Source organism: Zosterops lateralis (assembly GCF_965231275.1).
Source record: "Zosterops lateralis genome assembly, chromosome: 7".
Lineage (NCBI taxonomy): Eukaryota > Metazoa > Chordata > Aves > Passeriformes > Zosteropidae > Zosterops > Zosterops lateralis.
The window spans coordinates 27484380-27496726 of NC_139767.1; the positions used below are offsets into that span (position 1 = coordinate 27484380).

The following is a 12347-nucleotide window of genomic DNA, read 5'->3' on the forward strand; positions in this document are numbered from 1 at the left end:
TTCAAGAGCTTCTGAACCAGCTGAAGGTTATTTTCTTGTTAAGGGCTTTTGTCTCACTCCAACCTAGAGCTCTGTGACACAACTGAAGTTATTTAGTGGAAGAGAGGAAGTAGATGCATTAGTGAGTGCATTGTCTCTTGGCTGAGGTTTAGTTTTACCTGAATTTATTATTTCTAAAGTAATCAACTGATTGCTTATCGACCATTTTACTTTAAATGTGGTAAAGGACTGCAGTCTACAGTCAGTCAATCAATCAATCTCCCACCCTTGGTCCCCCTCTGCTCTGTGACCATGTCCCAGCACTCCCTCTGTTGTCTGTCATCTTGTTTTCCAGCTCAGAGCTGTAGAACACTCTGAAGATCCCACCTGCACAGCACGGTGGGAATGTGACTGTCTCTGCTCTCTCTTGTTCTTAGCATTGAGCAGCTCCCTGACTAAACACACCTTTCTCTTCCCAGCCATCACTAACCAGCTATTCTTCTTTCAGCTCAACTACAACCTGCACTTAACCATTAACTGTGTCTATCTGTACCTAAAAATTATTTGAAATGGAACATTCAATTATTACAGATCTTAAACACTCAGAACAAGGCTGCTGTTTGATTTCTGTTTCAGAAATCACACTCCCATTCTCTCCAACAGCAGCTGAGCCACTAAACTGATGACACGAGGATTAACCAGACAGTCTAACAAGTCATTGGTAGAAAGGGCTGTTTGTGAGGTGCATGGACTGCAGTCTGAATCCACTGGATGTGCAGCTCTCTCACAGTCATTACTCATTAGCAATCTCTTCCTCTTGCAGTGTGATTTTCCAAAATGTTCTCCTTCATTTTCATGGAGAAGATCTCCACCACCACTTTCAACTGCAACTTCACCCATCACACTTGTTTGGTGAGACTGTGGTAAAACCAGAATAAGATGAGGCCCAAAAGGGATTTTCTGCAGCTCTTCTGCTTTGGGTGTTGGAAAGTCACATTCCTGGGTTAGTAATGTGCAGCTCTCTGGTTCACAGCCAAGCTCCCTTCTCTTCCTCTTGCATGAGGCATTTGTCCTCTGATTTGCACCAGCATTGCTGCAGTGTGCCTGTCCTGGAACACTTGCCTCCTGACACTTGAGGTATGCAGACACTGCTTTATTCAGGTACTGAAGATTGATCTCATGGGATGTTGCCTCAACCTAAGAAAACACCCAGAATACACGCAATTAAAAGGAGACATGTTTCAATTCAACCTTGCATGATTATCTTCCATGAATTACTTTTGCTACATGAAGGAATGGAATTTAAAATTCTTTTTTCAAAGCAGCATAAAGACTCAGGGGGAGCTAAGCAAAATGTCAGTAATTCTTTGTTATTGCTGCTATAATGGGAGCAATAGAGAGCTTACCTCTGTGGGATTTAGCCAGAGATCTCCATCACTGGGATTTTCTGCTGATTTTATGGCGCATACCAGCATTCGAATTATTGCCTCTTCTACACGGGCTCCATGATCTGCATCCTGCCTCAAGAGAACAGAAGGTTTTGGGAGATAGATTAGCTCATGGGTCTCTGCAGAAAGCTGAAAGATCTTAGGAAAAAAAATAGATGGCCTTAATTTGAAAGCCCTACTCCTGTATGTGAAGCCAGTGGAAGGTTTCAGACTCTTCCTGTGTACAGCCCCCAAACAGGCGACAGCACAGGCTTTGGTGTGACTGCTCGTCCGAATAAGGATTTGCAAAAAATAGTATGTGTATATAATCTTTTCCCTTATTAGTGTTTTGTTAATTGAATCTGGTGCTTGAAATTACAATGCAATATTAGCATTTAATTAATGTATGCATTTAAACAGCTCTTTAGGACTAGAAGAGCCATAGAAGTACATAGCCCATTTTTATATCTACATATTATGTCTAATTTAAGCAATTAAAACACACAGAGCAAGGCAGCAGCTATCTAGGGGCTACACAAGCAAAAAAGTGAATCTTAAGGAAATTTAGGAAATATTTTATCATGTAACAGCAGCTGACAAACTGCTGCACTTCACCAGAAGGAAAAGCATGTTTGCTCTGAAATCTCTCCTGCGAAACTAAAACCTAACTTAATAACAAGCTCTTTGTTTCAGGCCTTCACTTCCTGCATCATCCCCCTTGGACAGCTGGACAATAGCTAGATTAGGATAGCAGAACAAAACTTTACAATCCCTTAGCTTTCTTTTTCATTTGAGTTTCTTCTATCTGGAAGGAATTGTAGACTGTCCAAACAGGATGGTGGCTTGGTAATCTCAATGACAAGTCTCTAGAAGTGGATGCATAAATTTGCTTTAATTGAGATGCTTAGATGTATTCATTTTGGAAGGAAGATGCAACACAGTCAACCCACAGCCCCGATCAGTCTTAACTGTGGTTCCAGGGAACCTGTCAAGCAAACCACACATCTGGCTAATATGAGTGCTGAAGGCAGCAATTCGTTCTGGAAACCTAAGCAGAATTTGGGATAGAAGCAGGGGGAAGTGCTCTTGGCATTTTGTGGGTTTGGATGCTTGGCTTTTTCACAGCCTTGTATAAAAAAAACATCAAAATACAGAGTTTGGTATCTACATGTGGAAATTATTTAAGGTGTTGCATTCTTGGTATTCGTCCTGGCCTGCTGAATAACAGGGCTGTACTGATTGCATGACAGTATGTTAGAAAGCAAGGAATACTTTTGAGTAGCTCACATCCAGCTGAAAACAAATTAAATTTCTACTCTAAACTCTTGCCAATATAATTAATGGTTTCACTGGGACTGTAATTGTTGGTGTGATTCACATCTGTCAATATGAAAGCAGCTGGTAACAGCTGCAAGCAAGAACTGCTTGGTTTGGTAATGCAAATATTCTCAGAATTGTCTTTTAGAATCCATGTCAGAATTTATTTTATAGATGGATTGCCCAACACCTAAAAAAAATGCTGCATCATCATCTGCAGGATGATTTCTGTCAGGAACTTTCGCCTGGGCTGCAATAGCCACATTTGCTCATGGCAGAGACTGATATTTGGGGAGGATGTGTCATTTATTAGCCAGATCCAGCAAACACTCCTCTGCTTACCATGCCACACAACCACTGACTCTGGCTGTCACCAAACAGGATCTTGGTGACTTCTGCAAGCCTTTATGACAGAAAAGGACATAGAGTTTATGTCCATTTTTTTTTTTTTCTTGCAACACATATGAAGAGCTAGAAATGCTCAGGCCACACCCCAGCACCTGGGAGCTGCCAGCCAAGCTGATTCCATCAGCTCCTCCAGAGGGGGACAAGTTGTGAGGCCCAGCTTAGGACACAAGTGTGTGTGGTGACATCAGGGCCTTCCCAAGTCCAGGGCAGGCAGCCAGTCCCTCTGAATTACCTCAAAGGCTCAAATTCAAGGCAGGCTTAAGTAGCTGCTCTACAATACAATTGGTGCTTTCTCTGGCACTGGAAACAGGCTGACTGCACTTGGGGCTATGTAAGAGCCTGGTCTGGGCTGTGGGCTGCTGTCCCTGCTAAATACGTAAGTTTCATCTCAAAAATTTCTCCATGAGGGAAATACCCAAGTGAGATCCTCTGCTCTGCTTGGTTTGATGTTGGTATGAGAAATGCATTGTGTGGTCTTGGAACAGCAGCTGAAGGCATGTGTTCTTTCCCCTGCAGATTTCTAGTCTAATATAGGTTTAGAAGCAGGAAAAAAGAAAAAGGCAGTGAGTATCTTAGTGAGGCAGCTTTCTCAGGCCATTTCAAAAGGTCTTTTTTTAATATTAACCTAGGATTAATGATAAAGTAATGTCAATCAGAAAACCTTCTGGAGTATTGAGATGATCTAGTGGAAGATGTCCTTGCTCCTTGCAGAGTGATTGGACTAGACAACCATTAAAGAACCCTTCCAACCCAAACTATTCCATGGTTCTATGATGTCCCTGGAACCATCCCATACATACTGTTAACATGAGCAAGAAAAATCAAAGCCCAGGGAAAAGAAAATTAATTAAATACATGAGGAAGTCCAACTTCAGCCAAACCAAAACTATCACAGAGGAATGAAAATTTAAAGATCCTCTTCTCCTCCCTTCCTATTCATATTAATCTGATTTAAATTCTAATTTAACTTTGCACATAAGCTTGTCCTTGAGGTGAAGTTGCTATTTTTTTGTTCTCTATTCAGCACAAAGCTGGCTGGCCCTTAAGAAACCAGGCATGGAAATTTAGCTTGTGTTTAATTGTTTACCTGATTGAAGTAAACTTGAAAGGGGATTTCTGCTGAATTGGGCCTTCTGATCTGGAACCTTGAAAGGTTCTCCAGGAAAAAAATGTATCCATAAGGGCTCTTCCCTCCCCAGCCTCTGAACACAACACACCCAATAGGACTGAACCTGGCAAGCAAGGGACAGAAATCCCTTGGAAGTGCTACATCCCCAGGACATTAAAAGGAAAATACCAGTTCAATCCAAGAGTTTATGCTGACAGTGACAGGATCAATGGATTCCACATAGTGCCACCAGTGCCTTGGAACAAGCAGGACCTGCAATTGGAGACATTACATTAGGGTACAAGCAGAAGCCTTAAGAAAGACACAGTGTTTTAATTTAGGTGATGTGGGATGTAGAGACAACAGAGGCAAGGACATGGGTGAGAGGTGATATTTATTTAATCTAAATATATATATCTTTTAAAGAGTCTTTTCTCAAGACTTAAATGCCCACTCTACCAATACTATCATGTAAGAAATGGACACAATCCAGAACTACCTTTCATCCAAACTCCTTCCCATACAGTCCCAAGTAGGTCTAAAAGCTTTTACTGCTGCAGGTAAGCAAAAAACAGCAGTACAGAGGGGGTGCAGCAGTACATCAGGGCTTCAGAGGGAGTCTCAGCCAAGCAGGAATTCTTTTGTAGACTCTCCAGCTGAGCAGACTTCCCAGTTCCTTTAGGACTGCCAGCCGGTTTCCCCAGAAAGCAGGCATCCCTATGCTCATCTAGGTGACTGGGTGAGAAAATATAGCTTTAATTCTGGTAAATAATCACCGGTATTAAATTTGTCACTTTTAGTAGACAGGCTTTTAGAAGAAAATGTCATGATTTCTGGAACAATCTAGTTTAGATCAGAGCTTTACAACAATATCAGGATGATAGCTGTGACATAAAATTGATTCCAACCCATGGCTTTTATGCTACAAGACACTGATGTTGTTTTGATGATAGAGGACAAGCTTTGCAGATTACTGAACATTAGATTAACATGGAGCTATCAAGGAAAGCATAAAAGATATTTTTTGACAAGTTATAAAAATGGTCGGAGACAGATAAAAATATACACTTCACAATGGGGAAAGTGAAGCAATGATCTGTATCTGTATTGCAGACATTTTTTTTCTCTTGGTAGACACAAATTACTTAGAAGAATGTTCTGCTACCCAGATAGCCCTGTGCTTCATTATATCAAAACACAGCTAATGAGAAAATGTCTGTGGAGGAAACAATGGCACCAGCCCTGCAAACACAGGACTCTTGGAACATTCTCATTTTTTGGGCCAGATGACAAAATGTTCTCCACAGGCTTCAATTTAAGTCAAATAATAAAAAAAAAGCACTGGCTCTATAAAGGTCAAAAACATTTGGAAATTATTCTTTAATCTGGTACAGCATACAGAACAGAAAAGGAAGTCAGTCAGTGAAGGGTCATTATTTAAAAATATCCCCAGTTAGTCCTGACATAGAAGCGAATGAAACCCTACAAACTGCAGCCAAAACATGTTTTCTACTCTGAACAAGTTTCAGAGCTTTGTTTTTATCAAGGAAACATCCACTTTAAATGAACAGTGCAGCTGCATTAGCAGCAATGGGTTTATCTGTAAGGAAGTGTTTGCCAGTTTCACTGACTGCAAAATCATACACCAACCCCCCTTCCCCTTCCCTCAAATGTTCATCTGCTCTATAGGGAATCTTACTGAACTCTGCTAAAGAACCTGGGTGCCCTCCAAGTGACCAGGGGTGATGATGAACTCTGGAAAACCTTGTTTTACAGCAAAAGAAAGCAGAGCTCTTGCCAGGCAATCATATTTGTAAGCTTTTCCTGTCCCATCTTTCCCAACACTCCTGTAAGTGGCTGTTTGCAACAACAGGATCCTTCCTGTGAGACTTGTGTGGGAACAGTGAGCTTCCAACGTGCTGGAGAAGTGGGTGAAGACACTGAGGAGTTGATGCAGAGGGATTGTGTAGCAAGGGAACAGGAGCAAGAGACAAATTAAGGGAAGTGTATAAATGTTTCAGAAAGAGATGCTGCCTGGAAAAGCAAGAAGGAAATTAGGCATGGAACGTGCTGGCTCCACATGACTCACATGCAAAATGGAGACAGAATTGCTTTGGAGAAAGAAGGTACAGCCAGAAGGGAAACACAATCCCCCCAACTTGTCCTGTGTTTTCAAACCAAAGAGGAGGAACTTGGTCCTTTAGAGACAAATCAGATTTCCCTTGCCAGCAGGTTAAGGGTAATAACTGCAAAGTTGTGTCTTTCTGCAGCTGGCACTGTTTGCTGGTGCAGTTTATAGAAGAGCTACGGAGCTGTGACTCAAATAAACAAAAGAGGGTCCATAAAGACACTTCCTTTCCCTCTTTTACTGTTGAACAAGCTTATGCTTGTTAAAATAAGGATTTATAGCAACAAAAAAATTGAAATTATCAAAAAGCAAAAGGACTAAAACTTAAGGGAAAACGAAGAAATGAAAAAAAGTAATTAAAACCAAAAAATACAGCTGGCAAGAGAGAAGTAACAAGACCAAAAAAAAAACCCCAAACCCACAAAACCCCAAAAAACCCAACAACCCTGAAAAGAAAGAGGTAGCGCTCTTCTACATTTACAAGTATTCTTCTAGGTTTTCAAATTAGAAGCAAATACAGGCACAACAAATAAAAATGAACAAAAAAAACCACCACTGCTGCCTCTAATGATCAATTCCACAATGAAATAAAACAGATTTCCATATGTTTATGAATACGGAACACAGATTTAGCTACATTCCAATAGGAAATGTGAAAGTAAGCCCCAGTGAAACAACACACAAATGCAGCAAACATTTTACAGGGAAAACGTAAAGTAAGAGAGAACTACTCCAAGCTAAGAGATAATCTTGTGCTAGCCTGCTTTCTACAGAACTTATCTAACTTTATTAAGTGCTGGGAAGATACTGATCTAAATGGTAACCAATCAGATAATTTTAATATTTAGGCTAGTGACAGCCAAATATAGCAAATGAAGTTAAAGTAGGACAGAAGTCCCAGAAAAGATAAAATGAGATGCTGTAATGGGAGGAGAGAAACCAAAGGAACAGTTGGGAGAGCAAGTGGAGCAATGCTGAAGACTCGTACAGCACAGAGAACAGAGCAGGTTTGAATTCTCAGTGGACATGATTAACTTGATATAGTGCAAAGGTAGGGCAAAGGTGGAATTGCTTCAAAAAGAAAGTATACCCTGAAGTGAAATATTATACCAAGAAATTTCTGCTCATTAGAAGACGATATTTAGGTAAATGCACACAAAAAGGAAGCCATTGTGATGGGAAGATAAAGACATTGAGCCCCAGGGGGACCCAAGGAAATCCCAGAAGAGTTTGCAACCATGGCAATGAAAAATAAAATGAAGTAGGTGCAGGCACAGTCAGTTCTGTGGGAACACCACCTCAGGACTTTGTGAGTGCTGCTGCCCCAGCCTATGCCTCATCCCAGCTGGTGCCTGGCTGTCCTGGTGCTTGGAAGGTGCTTCTTTCTCATCCTGCCTCCCTCCTCCCTCCTGGGGTCTTCCCATCTACTGAAACAGAGCTCCAAGGGTGACTGGAGTCAGAAATATGGGCACAGCCATGGGGAAAGGCACAGTTTCCCCATGGAAAGAAGAGGGAGTGGGGCTGTATCAGGCCATGTCCACAGTGACCCAGGCAAGAGAACAAGGGAAGCTCAGGGAAGAGGCGCAGAAGTAGAGTCAGGAACTTACAGCTTTGACCTTTGGTTTGCCTGGCTTTTGAGGCATTCATGGGGCTCTCCAAACATGTTGCAGGTTGAGCAGTGTTTTTATCACCAATCCTAGCATAAATTTAGCTCCTGAACTCTTCTGCCTCTTCTGTGATGGAGATGATAGTTCTGGTGTCTTGAGGTTGGGCTGGGTTGTCTGCCTTCTCTATGGGGTGACTTGAGGTCAGCTCTGCACTCTCCCACATGAAAACTCTTTATTCCTTCCCCAGAACAGAATTATCAACCATCTAGTGTGCATAATGCTGTGGCCAACTCTAAATTCTCTTTTAGTAAAATCACTAAAACTCTTCTCCAACAAAAGTAGGTTTTTTTACTCTAACCCCTTTAAAAAAGTATTTTGTATACTTGAGTTGGAACATTACACTGCCTTTGAATTACAGCATTTCTTGACTTACTAAAACAATTTTCTTTGGTATCAATTTTATTTTTCTTGGCTACCTGGACTGTGTGTTCTGCTGTTCCCTACTTTTAGCCCAATCTGACAGTCTCACATGCTTTCTTTAAAGGCAGCACACAGGGAAATCCCTCCCTGACTTCATGAAGATTTCTTCTTGCTCAGGGTTAGGTTAGAAGTCAGAGCTTTGCCTGCGCTGTTGGGAGCTCTGCTGCCAAGCAGGATCCCATGGTGTGTTAGATTCTGCAGCAGAAGCACAGAAAGAGAAAAATCCTGCAGCTAAACACAGGAACTGAATGACAACTGTATTTGTGGCCACACAAATGTGTTTCTTTAGGCTTTGAGAAAGTAGGTAAGCAGAAGCAGGGGAGGGGAGCTTCTGAGCAGCAGACCATGGTGAGAACCAGCAAGCAGTAATGTTCATCTTTTTCTAAAATCGTTTTTTTCCCATCCAGTGACAATATTTTTCAAGGCCAGAGGGAGGGCATCCTTCTCAGCCTTAATGTGCCTCTGACTACCTCAGTTAGGCCTTTCCTTGCACTTCTGCACTGCAGCTCCTCTGGCTTCAGGCTGCACTGGGGCACAGGGCCAGGCCACAGGGCAGGCAAGCACTGCCTCGAACAGCACCTGTCTGGGGTAGCAAGAGGGGCAATGGGATTGCTCATGGGAACCCAGAATGGCAGCTGCTTGCTCTCCATACCTTCAGATAAACTCAGATGCACTTTGTTGTCCCCCTACCATTGTCTAGTTATGTGGATATGGATTAACAGGGAGATGGATTAAGAGCAATTACATTAGTGAGCAGGAAGGAAGCCAGAAGTCAGTGAGAAGTGGGGCAGAGGAAAGAATGATCAATGATTTTATCCTTGTACAGGATCTCAGTTTTTTGTAGCCTTTTCAGGTGGTATTCATCTCTCCTATTTAATCATCAAAAACATTAAGCATCTATGTGGGTAGGCTCTTTCTATGGCCTGTGCTGAAGGACAAGGTGGGAGGAATGTTCCTGCAGGACTGTAATTGTGTAAGTCAGGAAGGATGAACCACCTTGTTGAGGTGCCAGGTGCCACTGATGCCAGACAGGACACCTGTCCTGAACAGGATTTAAACTGAGGGTGACAAATCCCTAACTCTCTTAACACTTGTCCAAGAGCATGGGTAGAAGATACTAGAACAGATAAGTTTTGTCCCATTTCTGGTCTTTTATGGGGTATTTGAATATTTGAGAAAAGAATCCAGGTGTTAATAGAAATGCTGCTCCATACTTAGGCCTCAGCTTTGCAGCCATCACATAGGTAACCAGGTCCAAACATTTATAAAGAACCCCTACATTTGTGTGACACAACTCGAGCTTGTAACTTCATGGATATAGTGGATATAGTGATGTACTGCTGCAAGCCCTTCAACTACTCAGCTTCCTATTTGACTGAGCTTGACATCTGAATGTTTTCATCATTTGTTTCAGAACAGATCACTAATGTATAACCAGAAGTTATGTCTGTCGAAATGCAGCTGACAGCCAGTGGTCAGGTACAGGATGAAACCTTATAAAACCTTAAGTCTCAGTCAGCTACCAAAATTCCTAACAGAGGTTCACCCCTGAACAGTACAGTGGAAGGGCACCAGGGATCTAACTGAAGTACACTCTGTGCACTGGCACAATGTTACAGGAAGGAATTCTGCATTCAGGCAGAAAGGATGTAGAAAAACGGCTGGTAGCAAACATCGACCAGAAGGTGGCGCTAGACACATTAAGTTTTTGATATTCAGAGCTGCACTCACCCTACATGCAGCTGCTCTCCTGAATACCTAAGAACACCTTTGTCTTCATTTTTTCAGCCTTTTATTGTTACCATAATCCAAAATGTTCTGCATACCCTCTGGGAATGAGTGGAGATGCTGCATATTATCACAAAATAAAGATGCCTACAAATTCTGCAGTAATTGGGCTAATTCTATGTGAAAACCACTGTTAAGCACATATCAAGACATTTTTTAGGAATCCTTTCCCTTGTTAATAAAGGAGTTCTTCTGGGTCATTCCTTTCCTCTCCATCAAATGGCAGCAGTTCCCAGCCACCTGCCCCAAAAGCTTCTGGATGAGATGCTGGCAAGCACCACACAGAACTGATAAAATGGGTGAAGGCAATACCTCACTGCTCCATCATTGCTTCCACATTACTTTCCCCCCCAAGAAATCCAAATAGTATCTCGTTCATGGCAATGCAGACAAATTGTATTACTGAGCTGGCTCAAGATCTTTATTCCTAGCGAGATTAATTTGTAATTGCTTTAAGCCTAATTAAAATTAAGATCATATTAAAGGTTCTCTAGTACACTTGATCATTGCAAAGGAGATTATAAATTCAAATAGTATTGGGGATCAGGGATAACATAGTGCTGAGTGGATGTGACATTTTTATCAATAGTAAAAATTTGTTCTTTGTGCTTTATATTACTGACTCCTGCAACCTTACAAAGTGCTGAATGTGAAACTAATGATTTGCTTTAAAAGTATGAGTGTGATCTAATGTAGTGCAAACAGTAAAGGCTGATCATAGATTCCCCATTTGCAGCTGTACCAATTGCAGAGCATATACTTCCTGTGGATGGGTATAATCCTTTTGTTGGAAGCTACTATCCTGCCCAACTCTGCCTCCTCAAAATTAACTTAATTAGCAAAAATCCATTCTTCAAATTGTTGAAGGCAGCTGGGTTTGCCAGTTAGGGACAGGGGAATGCTCATACAAGTAGTTGAGCTGGCAGGTCAAAAGAGGTGACAGTATCTGGTAGGAGAATGGTGAAAGGGCTCCAGAAGCAGCAACTCCACTGTCTGAGCAATGACCATTGCAAAATTCCTTGGGAAGGGCCTGACAGTTTGAGATGCACAGCAGTGTGTTACAGGGACATGCATGGCTGAACAAATGAAAAAGGGTAATTCACACTCCAAATACAGACCTTGTTGATTAAATAAAAGAGGACACTATTTACAGCAGGAGACTGGGAATCAAGAGTCCTGAGCCCTACTCTCACACTGCTGCTGCCTGCCTGTGTGACTGTAAGCCAGCCACTTATAGTTGAACCTTCTCAGTAAAGCAGGATTAAAAACATCCTCACAGCCCTGTAAAGCACCATGAAACTGGTGGATGCTGTGCACTCTAAATGCAAGTATCATCATTTAAGTATTTATTAAATCTATTCACTACCAAAATATTAATTCCTTTGCTAGCTCTATATACTCATTAACCAAAAGCATTTTATGGAACATACTGCTGTCAGACTAGACAGGTCAGAGTTCAAGAAAGTTCTGAAGTAGACAGATTTGAGGTGTTTGCAAGAAAGGTGGTTGTATGGAATTAGGCAACTGATTGAACTAGCCCTCCAAATGTCTGCAGTTTTTGTACAAAAAAGTCTAGGCAGGTAACTGTCTGCAAAGAAAGTTCCTGTGCTGAGAGAAATCTATAAAGTCTGATGAATGCGGAGTGAAGGAAGAGGGAAGCTCCACAGTCAATTTGTTAAGATTTCCTAGCCCTTAATTGGCCAGTTAAATAGAATATTAAGTAATATAAAGCTTGTATGTAAGTGGTACCTGTCCTGGACTGAGTGTAACAACATGGGCTGTTGAGTTCCTAAACTTGGGAAAGCGTTTCAGATCAGGGTTGGCAATGTTGACTTTGCTGAATATGCTGGATTCCTCATAAGGGATCCTGGTAGGATAAAGGAAACTGGTGTCACCAGGTGGGAAGAGGTGCCATCTCTTCCTGAAAATAGAGAGAAGATAAAAATGTATTCAGTGCATGTCACTTGCAGCAAAGAACTAAAGGCAGTAGCAAGGTTTTCAATAAAACATAAATCTGCCTCTCTGTGTGAATCTCCTACGCAGTGAGAACACAGCCAGTGCTTACAGGCTGTCTTCTGAAAGTGTTTTTAAAATATTCCACTTTT

General features: G+C 41.7%; 1 protein-coding gene across 4 annotated transcripts in view; it reads right to left on the minus strand.

Annotated features, from left to right (window-relative positions):
* Positions 1-618: 618 nt before the first annotated feature.
* HSPBAP1 (HSPB1 associated protein 1) overlaps positions 619-12347 on the minus strand; it is a gene marked incomplete at its 3' end in the record, with an annotated part of 36558 nt that continues 24829 nt past the window's right edge. For 3 of the 4 annotated variants that reach the window (XM_083865699.1, XM_083865701.1, XM_083865698.1), the window contains 4 exons: positions 11992-12163; positions 4429-4512; positions 1386-1496; positions 619-1176 (listed from right to left, as the gene is read on the minus strand). In XM_083865699.1, the coding sequence (XP_083721825.1) occupies positions 619-1176; positions 1386-1496; positions 4429-4512; positions 11992-12163 (925 nt within the window). The remainder of the gene's footprint in view (positions 1177-1385; positions 1497-4428; positions 4513-11991; positions 12164-12347) is intronic. The other variant, XM_083865700.1, reaches the window with a different exon arrangement.